The 19,928-nt window shown below is 41.7% G+C and overlaps 1 protein-coding gene across 3 annotated transcripts in view; it reads right to left on the bottom strand.

Moving 5' to 3' along the window:
- LOC106585080 (polypeptide N-acetylgalactosaminyltransferase 9) overlaps positions 1–19,928 on the bottom strand; it is a 91,808-nt gene that overhangs the window by 48,568 nt on the left and 23,312 nt on the right. For 2 of the 3 annotated variants that reach the window (XM_014170867.3, XM_082968511.1), the window contains 4 exons: positions 18,328–18,494; positions 13,609–13,783; positions 3,903–4,100; positions 76–193 (listed from right to left, as the gene is read on the bottom strand). In XM_014170867.3, the coding sequence (XP_014026342.1) occupies positions 76–193; positions 3,903–4,100; positions 13,609–13,783; positions 18,328–18,494 (658 nt within the window). Of the gene's footprint in view, positions 1–75; positions 194–3,902; positions 4,101–13,441; positions 13,484–13,608; positions 13,784–18,327; positions 18,495–19,928 lie in introns of those variants that run through there. The other variant, XM_014170868.3, reaches the window with a different exon arrangement.

Below are 19,928 nucleotides of genomic sequence, written 5' to 3'. Positions count from 1 at the left end.
TAAATGTGTCCATTTGAGTCTATCAAAATAATGTGGATGTATTCAATAAGCAGAATGAATCAGTGTTGTACTCACGCGCATGCCAAGCTCAATGTTCTCGCCTCCATAGACTTCCATGCCAGGATCGAGGAGGCCGATCTGGCCAAAGTATTCTCTGTCCACCACAAAGGAGCAGCCGATCATAGCTGGTGTCCTAGATGAAAAGACAGAGATGGAGAGAGGCTTTTAAAAACAGTGTTCATTCCCCTGTCACTGTCTTGATCAGCCTCAGTGACTAACCTTTAGTACACCCACAGTGCACTCTGTTGAGTAGACCCTTTACTAAAAAAAACAGGATTCATAATAATGTTAATAATCACTGCACACCAGGCTGTTTGCACCCTGGGCTACACTGCAGGCCGATACACTATTTACTTGATTTGATTTAATTTAACACAATAATCTATGCATGATTAACCTGGGAAAACCCCTGAGTAACAATGCATTTTACAAAACGGAGAACACCATTCTTCTCTCTTAATTGTACATCTACATGTGGGGTACAAGTGCACCCAGACATTCTGTGAAAATACCACAGGCTCAGCATTTGGTATATCTTTAGATATGCATTTTTCCATAAGTGTCTGTGCTAAAACATCAAGAGGACCAACTTCCAGAGACATCTCCATAATACAATAGAACTGGGTCTATAAAGCTCTTCAAGGAAGAGGGGTGGCAGGTAGACTAGTGGTCAGAGTGTTGGACTAGTAACCGAAAGAATGCAAGATCGAATCCCCAAGCTGACAAGGTAAAAATCTGTTGTTCTGACAAGGCAGTTAACCCTCTGTTCCTAGGCTGTCATTGAAAATAAGATTTTGTTCTTAACTGACGTGCCTAGTTAAATAAAGGTTAAAAAAAAGGAACATTGCTTTAGGGATGTATGAGAGGGAAGCTATGATGGGGACAAGGTCCTCTAGTAAATATAGACTGTCAGACACACACACAAACCTCCATGAGAGAGCCACCTGAGGAGGATAGGATGGGCTGCTTTCCTCTCCACTCCAGCCTGCTGTCTCTAGGTCTCTAAAGTTGTTTTTATTTCCGGGCCACTGTCACCCTAGGCTTGCTTTTACTGGCTTTAGCCATTGCATTTAGTCCTCTATGACATAGACCTCATAAAAATGTAATATAAAAATATAGCAGTCCATGATGTGCGATGACAGAGTCAAAAAGCTTATTTTCAATCTGATCAGTGGGTAGCTGTAGTCTACTGCAGCATGGAGCCTAGTACGTCATACATTAACATGCACAGTGGAGAGTGCAATTCTGTACGACTGGCCCTACTGTATGTTATCGGGAGGAGGTTATTAGAGAGGAAGGATGAAGAGGGAACTCTATAATGATTAATTGACACTGTGTTAATATTCAAAAGGAGGTTGTTTAAGGATATCAAGGATGCTGTGCATGTTTATATTTATTTGCATATAGTCGTGTTTAGACTATAATTGCAGTAGTTTTGTCTTCCCAAAATAATCTGCATGGAGTGTGCTTTATGAAATGATTATGTGGGGTAAGGAAGAAAGACACACACACACACACACACACACACACACACACACACACACACACACACACACACACACACACACACACACACACACACACACACAAACCAACATCTGCGCAATCACTGCTCTAAATGTTTTGCAGTCAGTCAAAGTTTATAAAAGCAACGTTTTTGCTATTACAGTGCCTTCAGAAAGTAGTCACACCCCTTTACTTTTTCCACATTTTGTTGTGTTACAGCCTGAATTTAAAATGGATTACATTGAGATGTATTGTTACTGGCCTACACACAATACCCCATAATGTCAAAGAGGGATTATGTTTTAAGAACGTGTAACTAATTAATAAAACATGAAAAGCTGAAATGTCTTGAGTTAATAAGTATTCAACCCCTTCGTTATGGCAAGCATAAATAATTTCTGGAGTAAAAATGTCCATAGTCACATAATACGTTGCACGGACTCTTTGTGTCCAATAATAGTGTTTATCATGATTTTTGAATGACTACCTCATCTCTGTACCCCACACATACAATTATCTGTAAGGTCCCTCAGTCAAGCAGTGAATGTCAAACACAGATTCAACCACAAAGTCCAGGGAGGTTTTCCAACGCCTCACAAATAACGGCACCTATTGGTAGATGGGTAAAAATAAAAAAATAAAAAAAACATTTAATATCCCTTTGAGCATGATAAAGTTATTCATTACACTTTGGATGGTGTATCAATACACCCAGTCACTACAAAGATACAGGTGTTGACGGAGAGGAAGGAATTCGCTCAGGAATTTCACCAATGGTGACTTTAAAACAGTTACAGACTTGGGACATTTTCTTGTTACTTACAACCTCGTTAGCCTACGTTAGCTCATATTTTGATTGGTCTTGTTACAGTTTTGACCTAAATTGGCAATACTTAAAAAAGGGCTGTCTAGCAATGATCAAAACCAACTTGACAAAGCTTTAAAAAGAATATTTTGCAAATATTGCACAATCAAGCTGTACAAAGCTCTTAGAGACGTACCCAGAAAAACTCACAGCTGTAATCGTTGCCAGAGGTGATTCTAACATGTATTGCCTCAGGGGTGTGAATACTTACTGTATGTAAATTATATTTCTGTATTTCATTTTCGATGCATTTCCAAACATTTCTAAAAACATGTTTTCACTTTGTCATTATGGAGTATTGTGAGTAAATGGGTGAGAAGAAAAAAAACGATTGAATTCATTTTGAATTGAGGCTGTAACACAACAACATGTGGAATAAGTCAAGGAGTATGAATACTTTCTGAAGGCACTGTTGTGGATATATTCTTGGATGCCCAAACACCTCAGCTCTGAATAGCCATTGGCCTACACTCCATGTATTGTTGATGGGCAGAGAGATTTAGGAAACAAGTACAGGAATGATTTCCAATAGGGATCAACACAGCCAACACACCTCTTGAGGCGTGGAGTGTCAATAACAGGACTGCAAATAGCACCTGCAATGTTTGCAGTCATTCCACTGCTGTTTTTGACAAAAATTTCTACAACAGAAACAATTAGGTTACTGTAGTCCATATGAAAATGAATCCTCTTACAATATTTATTAAGAAAAGTTGAGTTTTTCATGCTTGTTCTCCTGTATGTCCATTTAATCTATCTCAGGGGCAACAGTAACACCACTTAACAGAGTCCTGCTTAAACATTATTTCCAGCGCTTAACATTTCTGTCTCTAACTGGCAAAGCATGGTTCGGTTGTCATTCAAATAGTGATCAGCAAAGTGGCATAGCCATGATGTCAGAACAGTCTGGTTGAAATTTTCCTCAGAGGAGAAGTCTCATATTGTCTCTTCTGTCTCTGTTGGTTGGCTTCTGACATTGTGTTAAATTATAATCATAAGCTAAATTATGTTTTAATGTCTCAACCAGAAGACAAATGGCCCATAGCACATGGCTCAGCAGTCACCTCCAGTCTTCAGACACAGCATTAGGGTCTACATGAATAATTAATTACAACTATTTTATGACCTGATTTGTGTGTGTTGCCATGACCTTGCCCCAGCCAAACACATGTCCGGAGAAATATATGACTATTTCTGTGTAATTTAGGAAATATGACATAATAATAATGCTGAACATATAAAAAAATACATAAAACATGATTTACTTGAGGCTCCTAGGTGAATATTTACTGTAATAATAATCAACTCTATGATTACAGTGACAACATTTATTCCATACTATACAGCACCAATGAACACTGTAGTCTAAAGTCATGTACAGTGCTCACTGTATGAAAGTACACTAATGACCCAATATCAAGGTTTCCTCGTCAAAATGGAGGGGGTGCTCAACTATGGTGAGGTGTGTTACCTGATGGGGGCTGTCTCGTCGCCCTTGTCCAGCCACTCCTGAGGGGGGATAATGTACATGCACCACAGGCCCCAGTTGTAGCCGTGGGCCGCGTTGGCGTACTGCTGCACCTCGAACGTGTTGAACTTGATGTTGTCGATGGCCGGGAGGATGATCCGGGTATGGTCCTCCTTCACTCTGGTCAGGATAGGCTCCGCCCTTTGATAAGAGAAGAGAGACATCAGGGTTGAGCTATTGTACTGTGACACTGTCACAACCATCAAACAATCATCCATCAACATCCCTTTAAAACACTGCAGATAAATAAATGTAATACATATGGCCAGCAATAAAAAAAAGCAGTGTTGGCTCCCTCGAGATCTTTATTTCTCATGTACAGGGTTGCCAGGGATTCTCAATAAAAGCCTTTTTCTAAAAGCCTGCCAAAGTCTTCAACAGTGGCTTACTCGAGGGTGTTTTGCTTGGCACGTTCGGTGTCAGAGTACATCAGACTGTGTGCAGCACCCTTGGTGTCATTGAAGTGGCTGGCTACAGAGTTATGTGTTTGTTCCCTTCATTTCCTTCTCCCTTGGCCTATGGCATGCATGCTGATACCTTTGGGTAGATGGAAGGGGAATAAGGGTCTCTGTCAATTCATTTGCCATACTGTTAGCCCTGGCTATACATGTACTTTGATCATCTGTCTAATGTTAGGTTTGCTTCAGTACAGCTTTAGAGCAACTACTCATACCTAGAAGCTGCATTTCGCACAATTTTCAATCTGACAGGCTGCAATTATGATCCATAATTACCGTAACTCTTTAGAATACCCTCTCCCTCATCTCCCTCCATTCTCATCCTCTATCGCTCTCAGCATATTTTCTTAAACTCTCTCTCTATCCCCTTCTCTCTCTCTCTCTCTCTCCCTCCCCTTTCTCTCTATTTCTTTAAAAGCCAAACCCATTTATCTTCCAAAAGCAGAAGTATTCTTTATCACATCAGGGTAGTGGAAAGAGTGCAGGGGAATGGATCCAAATGGAGCTATAAGTGGGTTTCCGGTAAAAATGACTGACAGATGCACTACTAAGTAAAAGCAATCATTTAATGAGAGCGGCGTGATTGTAAAAACCTTCCCATCTCATTCGGAAAGATTGGCATATGAGAGACCTGGGCCTCTACTTACTTTAAGGTGTAATGGAAAGGATAAAAGTACGCGTGGGAGAGGGGTCGACTTCCCCATCTGCTGTTAGAAAGTTGGTCATTGTCCAGGTAAAGAAATGTGTTAATGAGCTACATTTTCTGACAAACATGATTTACCGTATGTGCTTTGAACAGTCAAACTTGAATGATGAAGTAATAAAACGTAATAATTGAAAGGTGCTAAAAAATATTGCACCGCTAAATTATTGTCACTGAACACTTGAATTGAAAACGACTGTATTTAGATTCATTAAACGCTAGGATGTTTGTATAGCCCTAATTTCTCAGCCAGCAAATAAATATTATATATAGTTAATTCTACTTAGAATGAGAAGGCAAAGTTTTACTTCCCTCAACAACCTTCTGTAAGCGTCATATTGCCAAGGGCCTAACATGGATAGGCAAGGATGAATAGAGTATACAGTGGGGGAAAAAAGTATTTGATCCCCTGCTGATTTTGTACGTTTGCCCAGTTACAAAGAAATGATCAGTCTATAATTTTAATAGTAGGTTTATATGAACAGTGAGAGACAGAATAACAACAAAAAAATCCAGAAAAACGCATGTCTAAAATGTTATAAATTGATTTGCATTTTAATGAGGAAAATTATTATTTGACCCCTCTGCAAAACATGACTTAGTACTTGGTGGCAAAACCCTTGTTGGCAATCACAGAGATCAGACGTTTCTTATAGTTGGCCACCAAGTTTGCACACATCTCAGGAGGGATTTTGTCCCACTCCTCTTTGCAGATCTTCTCCAAGTCATTAAGGTTTTGAGGCTGACAGATTTTCTATGGGATTAAGGTCTGGAGACTGGCTAGGCCACTCCAGGACCTTAATGTGCTTCTTCTTGAGCCACTCCTTTGTTGCCTTGGCCGTGTGTTTTGGGTCATTGTCATGCTGGAATACCCATCCACGACCCATTTTCAATGCCCTGGCTGAGGGAAGGAGGTTCTCACCCAAGATTTGACAGTACATGGCCCTGTCAAATGATGCGGTTAAGTTGTCCTGTCCCCTTAGCAGAAAAACACCCCCAAAGCATAATGTTTCCACCTCCATGTTTGACGGTGGAGATGGTGTTCTTGGGGTCATAGGCAGCATTCCTCCCTCTCCAAACACAGCGAGTTGAGTTGATGCCAAAGAGCTCCATTTTGGTCTCATCTGACCACAACACTTTCACCAGTTGTCCTCTGAATCATTCAGATATTCATTGGCAAACTTCAGACGGGCATGTATATGTATTCTTGAGCAGGGGGACCTTGCGGGCGCTGCAGGATTTCAGTCCTTCACGGCGTAGTGTGTTACCAATTGTTTTCTTGGTGACTATGGTCCCAGCTGCCTTGAGATCATTGACAAGATCCTCCCGTGTAGTTCTGGGCTGATTCCTCACCGTTCTCATGCTCATTGCAACTCCACGAGGTGAGATCTTGCATGGAGCCCCAGGCCGAGGGATATTGACAGTTCTTTTGTGTTTCTTCCATTTGCGAATAATCGCACCAAATGTTGTCACCTTCTCACCAAGCTGATTGGCGATGGTCTTGTAGCCCATTCCAGCCTTGTGTAGGTCTACAATCTTGTCCCTGACATCCTTGGAGAGCTCTTTGGTCTTGGCCATGGTGGAGACTTTGGAATCTGATTGATTGATTGCTTCTGTGGACAGGTGTCTTTTATACAGGTAACAGGCTGTGGTTAGGAGCACACCCTAACGTAGTTGTTTTTACACGTTTTTCTCGATATTTTTGTTGTTATTCTGTCTCTCACTGTTCAAATAAACGTACCATTAAAATTATAGACTGATCATTTCTTTGCCAGTGGGCAAATGTACAAAATCAGCAGGGGATCAAATACTTTTTTCCCCCACTGTATCTACTACATGCTGAGATCTTGCTTTTGGTGGATCCTGAATGCATTCTCTAACCTTGAGAACTCAGAACCCCCATCTTCTCCAGTACACTCCATCAGTCATTCATCTTCACCTGTCCCTCGACAGTACAGTAGCAGCCCAGCGCTAGCTAGCAGCGTGCTCAACACTAGCTACCTCACCAGGTACCTCAGAAACAATGAGGGATCAGGTTTAACTGATGAGGTTTTTCATTTCCCACCTCTTCTTCTCCTATCATTTCATATGCACCATCTCCGTGACGGTTATTCACCCACATCGGTCCAGATTCAATTTGGTTTCATATTCAAGTAGTGTTTTTTTCCCTCAGTGATGACTCATGTAATCTTGTTCAAATACATTGTCGCAATAGGTCTCATTGTTTTTCTGGAGCTTCTCTCATTTTATTACTACCTGGTCTGGTCTCAAGCCTTTTTCAACATTTACATGTACAGACGTTTTGGATAAATGGAACATTTTGTGAGTTGTTTACTTGATGTCTACTTGCAAAACAATAAACAGCCCTGCGTGTTTTTAACCCACTCAAAACCAATGGAAGATGTCTAATATAGCGATCAACACTTATTTTCCTGACCTAAGCAAACACGCCTGCCTGGGGTTGAGCAACATCATATGGCAGGATAAAAATGCCCTGATTTCAATCTGTGTATACTTAAGTCTACATGCCATCTTCTGAGGATGGCTCCTCTCCCTATCTGTCCTACCTTTGTCCTCTGCACAGAGCCCAGAACGCAGGCCGCTGAGATTACGGCTCCATTCTTCAAGATTAATGGAATTCCTGTGTGACACATCTTGAATTGGGAAAGTTTCTCAAACACAGATTTATCAGATAATGGAATCTAGCTTCATTCACAACCATGCAGCCACAGAACTGCAGGTGCTGAGCGCCTAAAACAGGATCTGTTATAATTCGTTTACAGGTTAATGCACCAGAACATGTGAGTTGCCCATGTAGAAAGTCGAGGGGATTTCATTGTGACCTACTGTAGCTTTTATGAGCGCAGTAGATGTGAGCATGCACATTTGTTTGTGTGTGCATGCACATTTGTTTGTGTGTGTGTGAGAGAGAGAGAATGTGTGTGTGTGTGTGCGAGCGTGTGTGTGTGTGTGTGTGTGTGAGAGAGAGAGAGAGAGAGAGAGAGAGAGAGAGAGAGAGAGAGAGAGAGAGAGAGAGAGAGAGGAGAGAGAGAGAGAGAGAGAGAGAGAGAGTGTGTGTGTAGTGTCTGCATGTGAGAAGCCTTTCATCGCCTCCAGCCATGTTCTTGCACATTAAGACTGCACACTGTGCACAGATCTTGGACTATCCAGTCACACAGTTGTCTTCAGGGCTGTTTTGGATAGATAATGCATGAATCTGTAGCAAAAATATTCATATTAGGCAATACTACTCCTGTAAAAATGACTGTTCTGAATGAAATGTACAGATGTAGGACCTTAAATTGATCACCCTGTTGCAGGAGAACTTTCCTGCAATGCAGGAAATTAAAAACCTTTCATGTATTTGAGGTTTAAAAATGCTTTTGAAGTTTGTAATTTCCACTTTGAAATTTCAGACTTGATTTTCCGTTACGAAAAATGTATCAACCCCTATAAAAATGTGCATTAATTATAATACAAATAATAATTCACATTTCCTGTTGCTGCAGCACTACAGTATTTTCCTGCTGTAGCAAACTGTCTCAAATTAAGATTCTACATCTGTAGGGATCATTATTCACACTGAATTTAAAGTTACAGTGTCAGGTCCACTGAATAAGGTTTTGGCAATATCATTATAGAGCTTAGGAGCTTGCAATACTATCTACCTTTAGCTTTTATGTCTTGATATTACTTTGATCATTTTCAGTTGTCCTGGTAGGTATATATGCTTGGGGATAAAAGCTGATAATACTGTAGTATTAGCAGCATAAATCTCTGTCTATTCTGTATTTTTGGATGCCTGCCTAGTGTGTGGTTTGTGAAGCACTCACTGTTTAAGCGTTACACCATCTTCCTCCTTTCAAGACGGATAAACACTGAACCAAGACCAGTCAGTCAGAGCAAGAAGAAAGGTAAGGCATGTTTCAATTTAGCTGTGAAAAAAAGGCCACAGGGTTTCTAAAGCTCAGTACTGTTAAATGAAAAATAATACTTTTAGCACACTTGCACAGCAAGCAGATTGAGCTCATTATATCCACTAAAAGAGATACAAGCTTTGAGAAGAGACCACAAGTGTCAAAATATGTCTGATTTTTAAACTGTTTTGCACAATGAAAAAATTAACTACTCAGTATAAGGTCTATGAGATCTTATCTACCCTTTTTGTTAAAACCTTTTTTGGAAATCAAGTGTTTAGTTCACAAATGTATCCAATATATTTCAATTTTCTGAACAACGAATGCAAAGCACACAATCCAAACCAATTGAGAGGTCCTTGGAAGAGGTTGGAACAGCAACTCTTTGTCACGTTCATGGTAGGAAGGAGACCAAGGCGCAGCGTGCGTATCGTTCCACATCTTTATTAATATGTGAAACTATGCAAGACATACAATAAACAAAACAACAAACCGTGACGACAGAGGTGCAACATGCACTAACTCAAAATAATCTCCCACAAACACAGGTGGGAAAAACAACTACTTAAATATGATCCCCAATTAGAGACAACGATGACCAGCTGCCTCTAATTGGGGATCATCCAAAAACCCCAACATAGAAAAACAGAAACTAGAACCAAACAACATACAAATAAATAAACTAAATAAACCCCCCCAGTCACACCCTGACCTACTCTACCATAGAAATAAGAGCTCTCTATGGTCAGGACGTGAAACTCTTATTTTTCCTATTTTCGATTCTCTGACCTCAATCTGAATCCTGGGAAACAGTGGGATCACAAGGTGTAGCATCACAGCACCATCAAAGTGTGGGGTTGTGACCTGTGCATTTCATTACAGCCATGCAGCCTACACCCAACACCCACAGCCTTTAATCTTCCCCCACACACATACACCGCTCGCATGGACTAATAATGAATCATTAATAACCTGATTGCAACAGTGCAGAATTCAAAAACCAAATAAATATACATTTATCTGAAGCTGCTCCCCCTGTGAGCTCAGAGTTCAAGAGGCACGGATGCTCATTACAACCCTGTCGTATTTCCACCACATTAATTGTATTTACAGAAAAATGGAGGTTAGCGGAATTAGAACGTTCGCCTCGGAATGGATGAATGTAAATATGTTCCATCCATTCCAACAGTGAAAACTATTGAAACGTGAACTATTCATACTTAATAAACCAACATGGGTTCAAGGAAATTGAAAGTGTCAAAGTACATTTATGTTGCAATTATATCAAACTATCCTAGAATTCCGTATGTGTATAATCAATTCTATACTAAGGGTAAACAATATCAACTGGACAGTTTCTTGGCTTCAGAGTGCCAGCACGTTCACTTGGCTCAAAAAACTGGATGCCTGCATGCATTACTAGCTCTAACAAGGTTATTCACTATGCCTCATGACAAAAAGCAGGGGAACAATCCATCTCACTTATCACTTATGTATGTGCCATAATGCATATTCATATGATGATGAATAGAGGGGCTTGTGATTGCAACGAATGGACACATCTAAGGTTTCTTCTAGTATTTGAATAAGGGCTAGCAGCACAATACACCACATACTGTACATTCAACACGTGTCATATTTTTTTGCTATTCACACTGAAATCTATATACTCAGCTCTGTGCAAACACAGAAGCACACTCACAGTTGAAGAGCCAAAAATGTGCTGTATGCAACACAAATCAATTTCAATCAAATTCTATTTGGCACATGCTTCGTAAACAACAGGTATACACTAAACGTGATATGCTTACTTACGGGCCCTTCCCAACAATGTAGAGAGAAAGAAAATAGAGAAATAATAGAAAAGTATTGACATGTAATAATAAAAGTGATAATGAATACACAATGAGTAACGATAACTTGGCTATATACACGGGGTACCAGTACCGAGTCGATATGCAGGGGTATGAGGTAATTGAGGTAGATATGTACATATAGGTAGGAATAAAGTGACTAGGCAACAGGATAGATAATAAACAGTAGTTAGTGCAAAAGGTCAATGCAGATAGTCCGGGTAGCTATTTGGTTAACTATTTAACTAACTATTTAGCTTGGGGGTAGAAGCTGTTCAGGGTCCTGTTGGTTCCAGACTCGGTGCATCGGTACCGCTTGCATTGCGGTAGCAGAGAGAACAGTTTATGCCTGGAGTCTTTGACAATGTTTAGGGCCTTCCTCTGACACCGCCTGGTATAGCGTTCCTGGATGGCGAGGAGCTCGGCTCCAGTGATGTACTGGCCCTTACGCCGTACCCTCTTTAGCGCCTTGCGGTCGGATGCCAAGGAGTAACCAAAACATGTTTCCTAGAGTGATGTAGTGCCTGATGTTTTTCATTTCATCTATAGCATTCTTTTTTTCTACATACTATGGCTTCTTTGAGAGAATAAGTCGAATCCAAGGGCACAGTTGTACATTTCATAAGCTGATGTACAAATATAATGTAGACTCATGTAAAACAAATGAACGGCTGCTGTACCAAACAAAGAAGCCACACTATAAAAAAAAGTGAAACGTGAAGTGTGTGTGTGAGTCACGAAGGCAGCAGGTGAACTAAATCAAAAGAAATTCAGACTGATCCCTGCATGTAAAAAAGAGAGCGAACACCAGAAACAATGAGGGTGGTTCCTGTGGAGGTGAAAGGGTGGTGAGGGGACGGAAAAGCACATCAATTTTTTTCAGGAGCAGATGGGGAAACAGATGAGGGAACCACTAGGGAATCAATTATCATCACTCACTCAACTCCTGATGAAACCAACCAACCGACTCCCCCATGTAGCTGGCTGGCTGGCAGAGACAGCTGGGTTTGGTGTGGCCATTAAGTTCCCACTAAAAGCCCTCCTGGTCCAGGATAAAGGTACATGAGATTCTCCTCCACCCAGAAGTTGAAAGGTCGGCGGTGATGAATGTATAGCGGATCAGATCACAGTAGACTAAAAGCCCTCCTGGTCAAGGATCAAGGTACATGAGATTCTCCTCTGCCCAGAAGTTGAAAGGTCGGCGGTGATGAACGTATAGCGGATCAGATCACAGTAGACTAAAAGCCCTCCTGGTCAAGGATCAAGGTACATGAGATTCTCCTCTGCCCAGAAGTTGAAAGGTCGGCGGTGATGAACGTATAGCGGATCAGATCACAGTAGACTAAAAGCCCTCCTGGTGAAGGATCAAGGTACATGAGATTCCCCTCCGCCCAGAAGTCGAAAGGTCGGCGGTCGGTGATGAATGTATAGCGGATCAGATCACAGTAAACTAAAAGCCCTCCTGGTCCAGGATCAAGGTACATGAGATCCTCCGGAGGAGGACTAGACTAAACTCACAGAGGGCTTTGAGCCTTTTTACCTTTAATGCTGTATGTTGATTTATTATAGTCAAATGTGTGTAGGAATCACATAGTCGTTTACCCATAAATAGGGAGGAGGGGACAAGGAGTTTTTATGACCATGTGACCTCACTTGTGACCTTACTCCAGGCCCTAGATTTTCCTGGTCCAGGGAAACTCTAGGCCCTATTCATTACAAATGATGGCGTACAACAGTCTTGAACAAGATATTTAACCACACTTTTATTGAAGTGATAAGTAAATATATTTGGCAAATATTTGTCATCTGTCTTCTCTTCCTGTTCTGTCTGATGTTTGAGTTATGAAGCAATGGCAGTATCTTGTTAGGTGAAGTACCTGAGCTACAACCAGGGAGGTAGAGAAACAATTTATTACCCAAACCTTCGGTCCCAGCTTCCCCACAGCTTCCCCTAGCTTCCCCAGGAACACACCACACACACTCAGTCTTAAAAAGCCTGACAGGATGACAGGCTCAAATTAGGTGCCAATTACAATGCGCTTGAGTGACATGTTTGGTGGTAAGCATGCCTGTCAGCCAGACATTGGGTTGAGACCCCCATCATGCTTATAAGACTAAAGTCTAAGGCCTGAGGAGGGTGGGAACAGTGTGGCAAACACAACATTTGAGCTGTTCTCTATTATTTTATTCTGCCACCACCGTTAAAACGTCAGCGACTTACAGGACAGCACAGCACAGTACCGTGCCATCATTGAAACCCAAACAGTGTATTTTCTATTGGCCATTGGTCACAGTTCAGGAGTGATGAGGAAAAGCTCATTAACTGTTCTAACTCTTTCAAAATTAAGGTCACATTCCCTGAATGTGCTGCCTCAGTAATAATTCCTCGTAGCGTAAGCACTGTTTAGCTGACGCTTAATCAAAATGCTTAAAGGAGCGACCCTCATATTTCATTGATGATTATGTAGGAGTACAACCGTTGCACTCTAACATGAACCCCAAGAGGGAAAAGGAGAATGAAGAGTGAACGAAGATGAAGCGCAGTTCTTACCATGCGGTGTTGAACTCTACATGGGCATCAAAGAAGCCTACGACCGGGAGGAGCGACCCGCATATTTCATTGATGATTATGTAGGAGTACAACCGTTGCACTCTAACATGAACCCCAAGAGGGAAAAGGAGAATGAAGAGTGAACGAAGATGAAGCGCAGTTCTTACCATGCGGTGTTGAACTCTACATGGGCATCAAAGAAGCCTACGACCGGGGCTGTCGCAGCGTTCCAGCCGTGTATCCTGGCTCGGATCAGGCCCTCCCTCTTACTGTTGCGGACGATCTTTACCAGGCCTGGGTAACGCTTGTTCACATACTGGTCCAGGTTGAACTTCAGCTCCACTGGAGAGACAAGAAAAAGAGAATCAGTTTTATTGTAAAACAGAAACACTGAAAGTATTGGCTTCACCGCAAATGCATAGTTTGCAGAAAGTGTTGTTTCAATCTGGTATACAACAATCAATTAGCATTGTTTGTCTGAATAAAAATGGGGTAATGAATTGCCCCAAGAAGAACACAACAGAGCTCAGAATCAGGAGTTACGTAGAACTAGAACGACCCAGCACAACACAGATTACTTTATTATTTCTGTACTGTAAAAACATTCTCTCCTTCTCCCTTCACTCTACTCCAAGGGATGAGCCTGGCTTTCTTTCCGTGTCGCTGTCTTACCTGTAAATAAAGTCTGTGAGGTAAACAAGCAGTTCCACAAATGGCCCAACTGACTGACTGAGCCCACGTAATGTTTTTGGAGGATTGGTGAGTGTTTGAGGTTCTCCCCCCAAGGTTGCTGAGTGCTCTACCTTCTATGGGAGAGAGAGAATGATAAAGGCGAGCAAAGCTTCATAATGGATCTGATGCCTGGAGCTGACGCCTGGAGCTCACGCCTGCTCTGTACATAAATCAACCTCTGAAAGAACACCTGGTCTAATCTGTAGGTCTCAGTTGGATAGAGGAGGTGCTGTCATTGGAGGTGTGTTCAGTGCTTTTTGTCAGAATGGGTAAAGCTGGTCTGCCTATCATTAAAGTGGCAATCATCAGTAGAACATTTACAAAGCTGCCTCGGCACCCCTGGTTTGGTAAAAAAGCTGAGGGATGCGGCTGGAGAAATGTAATCACTCTCAAATTCATAGGCAGAGCTATGGAGCTATGCAAGGATTGACCAACCATGATATAAACATTATAGTTTATAGTTATAAACATTATTGTTTGAACCATGTGTTGTGGCTACATAGTGTTTGTTCACAAACATTGGGGTAAAACAAGTTGATATTTGGGTTCTGATGGGGTACGACAGTTGAACAAAGCCCATGTGGCATTTATATTATAAGTTATATTCTTCAAGAATAGGTACATATCATTCATTTGTAAGTCCAAACATGTATGTTGCAGCTGCTGATTGCGCCTTTAAGCAACCTTTGACTACAATATGACCCTAACAGACAACCAATGAGTAGAGCCAAATGTTTTCCCCTGATCATGTGACCTGACCACGGAAACTCTGGGCCGTAGCGATAGCCGACTGTGACCTGACCTCTACACCCTAGTTGAAGTTTTTTACTGGGCTTTTTTTTCTTCTGTTTGTCTATATTTAAGTTTGCTAGAATGGCTTGTGAGCTGTGTGAAAACTGCGGCACCACTGATGCAGCTAAAAGATTATGACACCCAACAAAAAGTGCAATAATTGCATGGCTGTTCTGCTGGGGGGAGAAACGTTATAGGATCCCCTCTGGTGCCCAGCAAACAAATAGAATGTGGATTGCATCCGTGGCACTGGAGAATTATGGACCATGGACTATGTTTTAAAGGGATCGACGGTGCAAAACAGCAAAGAATAAATAACTATCCATCATACTGTGAATATGGAATGAATACATATTTCACCATACAGGGAGCCAAAGGATTTCAGGGTGAAATGGTCAGATTGTGAGAGGCCTTCTGCTGTGTCTGATAGATTTTTCTCACATGCATTGGTTTTATTCGATCAGTCTAAAGGCTTACACATTTTCATCTGCATATATCAAGTGGTTTATTTTCGTGTATGACTTCTAGACTATGCCTATTGCCAAATGCTTCCTGTGTGGTCACCAGAGATCAAAGGCCAGTGTGTAGCCATGTTGATTAAGGCCAATTGGCAGCGGGTTACGTCATATATTACATAACTTATATAGCCTATACCACTGACAGAGAGAGAGAGAGAGAGAGAGAGAGAGAGAGAGAGGAGGTGAGATTGGTCATATTTCTTGTCTTGATGATCAACTGCAATCCACTTGTATTTGAATTCAGCTCTCATGTCACGTTATGAGCTGTACTCAATTTCGCTTCAGTTCAACAGATCCCAGCTAGCACATAGCGTTCTGAGAACCATATGTTTCCTAGAGCTTGGTGAGAGTGTGATTGTCCTACGGTTATTTTGCATACAAACAAAACATAAGATTCTGGGAATGGTGCAGGATGCCCAGCTAGCAAAACCTTTTTATTTAGAAACATACTGTTCTCAGCGTCAACCAAACTTTCTCCATCTTCTATCTTGTTAAGTGGGTTCAGGTGTGTTGGCCGTGCGCACTAACTGGCCACAACTCATGTTAATAATGAGTGCTTGTTTCCTTTAAAATGGGGTCTGTTTGAATAGACTAAAATCAATACCTTTATAGGAGTTTAAAAAAACATGGCATTCTAGCTCCATCCTGGGTGGACTAATTCCATGGATAGAGAACAGAATCTCACCAAGAAATGTTGCATGATTAATGCCTAAGCAAATGAATTTCCATGTGTCCTATCTGTGCTTGGAGTTCAAAACAATTAACCCAAACTAAGCTAACAGTGTTATTAAAAGTCTTATTGAAACATGTTCTCAGAACATTAATAATTTCAGTTCTAAGAACATTAATAGAATCTCCCAGGAAAACTTTCAGGGAACCATAGTAAAACGTTCTCATAACCTCCCTGCAATCTAAAAATAAACGTTCTCAGAACAGGTGAAATTTGCCCTTCTGTTCTCAGTACATAAAAAAAACATTAAGTTTTACCATTCAGGAAACTTAACGCTTCGTTCCCAGAACCAATGGGAAACCAAAAACGTAAGTTCCCACAACTTCCATGGAACCAAATGTGCCAGCTGGGATGATATTTCCATTATATGAACCATTAAGTTATTAATTTACTTGCTATATTTGGAGTTTAAATTCCAGAAGGCCTATTAAACATTGTCCTTCTGATAATATTTAAGCTGCAACAATGAATGAGTGTTTGGGACTGTTACTGTATGATATACACAGCAAGCTAAACTTCATCAGGTAGAACAAGCATTTAGTTCCCCGCATGCCCGGCGCTCACTAAGGCAAAGGAGCAGCCCAATACATGTCACTCTCTGTCCCAGCTAAAGGATATGTCACAAAGACAAGGCAAACATCCCACTGGGCACAGACAATTCAACGTCTATTCCAAGTTGGTTCAACGCAATGTCATTAAAATGACGTGGAAACAACGTTGATTCAACCAGTTTGTGCCCAGTGGGATGTTCCCTGTGTGTGATTCATTATGCACCAAGTGAGCCTCTGTGCCTTACCTCTAGTCATATCTCAGAGCCGTGGTCAAATGAGAGGTGACAGGCATAGCCAGCAAGAAAAGGTCAAGTAGCCTAGCCTGCATATTAATAGTCTGTCACTGGAGAGAACAGCTTAAACATCTGCACAAATTATCATCACCAATCACAACCAGTAAATATCTGGGTAGATGGATAGGGGGAGTACTTGGTTTGGTATTTTGCCGCGGCTGCCATTTGTGCCTACTTTGTTTGGTTTAAATGGATGCCTATTTAAGAGCCTCTACATGGAGAGTGGGCAGGTGCCAATGTTGACTCTTACTTGGTCCTCTTTCAGTATGTTATTTGTGCCTCCTCTCTACGCCTGCCGGGGGGAAACTGGGTCTTAAATCCAGCTCCATGCCAAGTGATGGAGGGCCAAGTGTCAGTTGGAATCTAGTTCATTGTCCCTCTCTGAAACAGGCAGGATTTTGGGAGTCGTGGCTGAGCGGGGCCGGCTGCCACGGGCCATGCAGGTGTGTAGAAGCAACCAAAGCCCCATGTCGACCAAATCACAATGAAGGCTGTGCACTGCACATCAGTTCAACAGAGGGTAGAGGCCTCTCTTTTTTTCTGGATATTTTTAAACTCACTAACAGTGTTTAAGAGCACACCCCCAAGGGTTCTCCATTCCTCTCTACTTTGCCCTCGTTCATTCTCTTCTCTGAACACACGCACAACCAACACACACAGAGAGAGACAGAGAGACGGAGAGAGAGAGAAAGAGAGAGGGAGAGAGGGAGACAGAGAGAGGGAGAGAGAGAGAAAGAGAGAGAGAAAGAGAGAGGGAGAGAGAGAGAAAGAGAGAGGGAGAGAGAGAGAAAGAGAGAGCGAAAGAGAGAGGGAGAGAGAGAGAAAGAGAGAGGGAGAGAGAGAGCAAGAAAGAGAGAATCACACTTAAGTTAGAAATGTATTTTGTGTAACTTGACTTATTCAATCACGGCTGTTTATTTCATTTATAAGGGAATTGACTCCTTTGGCACTTTTCCCACACACAAACAGATGAAATCCTTTGTTTGTGACTCCACCCTCCACTTTTAAAGAGACAAAAATGAATTGGAGTGGTAATGTTTGTGGAGCAATTAGCCACAAAAAAATGTCAGTAATGCAGTAATACAGAGATTGTGGTTATTCGAATGAGATATGGGAAACAAAACACTAGGTCAGGTAACAGTAGCATCACTGTGACAAATGTAACAAGGGCTTTATAAATTCACTTGATTGATCATTAGATTGAGTACAGTCACAGGGAATGAACAGTTAGATGGTTCTACTAAAGAAGCATCTGAACTAGACGTCTTACCACTGTCGCTGTTGTCGTCCACCAGGATGATCTCCTTGAGAAGGTGTGCAGGGGTGTGGTTGACCACGCTGTGGACGGACCGCAAGATGACTGACAAGGCCTCGTTCACAAAGATGAAAACCACTGAGATCTGAGGGAGGTCCTCTGGGTAAGTCAACTGCTTGCACCTGTATTGAAACAAATCATACGGTTTTATAATTATGGAACACAATTCAGGATTTGGCCAGTGAACCGGTAAAAGTGAGCTGCCCTCTTTCATTTGAATAAACCAAGTCTTGTTTGAAAGTTCTGAACGTTCATTGTAAAAGGAAGAAGATATTGAAATGCAAAAATATTTGCATTTAAATATCTTCTGCCTTCTACAATGAATGTTCAGAACATTCAAACATAAAACACTATTCATTCACTGAGCATACCTACACAAGTCTTCATACATGTTTCTATGCTCAGTGAATTAATAGTGTTTTAAGTCGATTCCCCTCAAAGCATACCACAGTCCCAAAAGATTTTCTGACAAAGCAAAGTAGGGGAAATAGGAACACTCTTTAATGTGAGGGTTGTGGCAAGGGAAAGCTGCAGCCTGGCTGTAGATGAAAGATGCAGCCCCTTCCTGGCTAGCTAGATCTATAAGCTGGAGGTGAGAGGCAGATGAGGTGTAGAGAACAGGGCTGGGAATGACACCAACACTGATGGGCTAGGGCTTTCCTCCCTCTCTCTCTATCTCTCTCTCTGGCTTCCCTCTCTCGCTCTCCAGTCTCCAGAGCCAACACTCTCTCTCTCTCTGTGTCTCTCCCTATCCCTCCTCCCTCCATCTCCCACAACTCTCTCTCTACAGCCCAGGATCTCAACTAGAGAAAACGCTCTTGCTGCCACCGATTAGGCCTCTCACACCAACGCATGGTAACTGGAGCTGTGGAGCAGGGATTCTTGTGATTGCAATCCAATTTCATGTTGTCGTTTTCAATGACCCAGTTAATGGAATGAATAGCACACGCCCACAGTAGTAGTACACAAGCACGTAAACAGGCACCATACAGTAGCATTTAGATTTTGTATATTTTTATATGCAGTTCATCACAGTCTTTTTGACTCCTCCCATTGCGTTTCCCAAGGGCTTTCACAGTAGCATAAGGCTTTGCAGGCATCTAAAGGTAAAGCTGGTCATACTGAAACGAATTCCTATGGCAACAACCAGCACACACGAACATCTTGTAAACCATCCCCCACCAGCATCCTAATTATATTTCAACTGCTGTCCCACTGGGCACACACTGGTTGAATCAACGTTGTTTCCACATAATTTCTATGAAATTACGTTGAGCCGACGTGGAATAGGCGTTCAATTGACGTGGGGTGTTATTTAATCTTCCATTTTTTTGGTGTAATCATATTGCACCACAATTAGGTGTTAATGAAGTACTAGTCACAATAAGATGTGTTTATATTTTCAACAATGTTCTCACTTATGGTTGAAATGAATGGTTTATGAGGCGGTGGTGGCAAAACGTCAACACAACAAATTAATTCAAAACTTAAATCGACTTGGCTCTGAGTAGGTGAGAGCAGAGGGCACAAACAAGATGAGTCATTTAAAGCTGTAA

This window comes from Salmo salar, chromosome 24, assembly GCF_965601325.2.
Source record: "Salmo salar chromosome 24, fSalSal1, whole genome shotgun sequence".
Lineage (NCBI taxonomy): Eukaryota > Metazoa > Chordata > Actinopteri > Salmoniformes > Salmonidae > Salmo > Salmo salar.
Note: the sequence above shows the minus strand (reverse complement) of the source record. Positions and strands in the feature narration are given on the sequence as shown.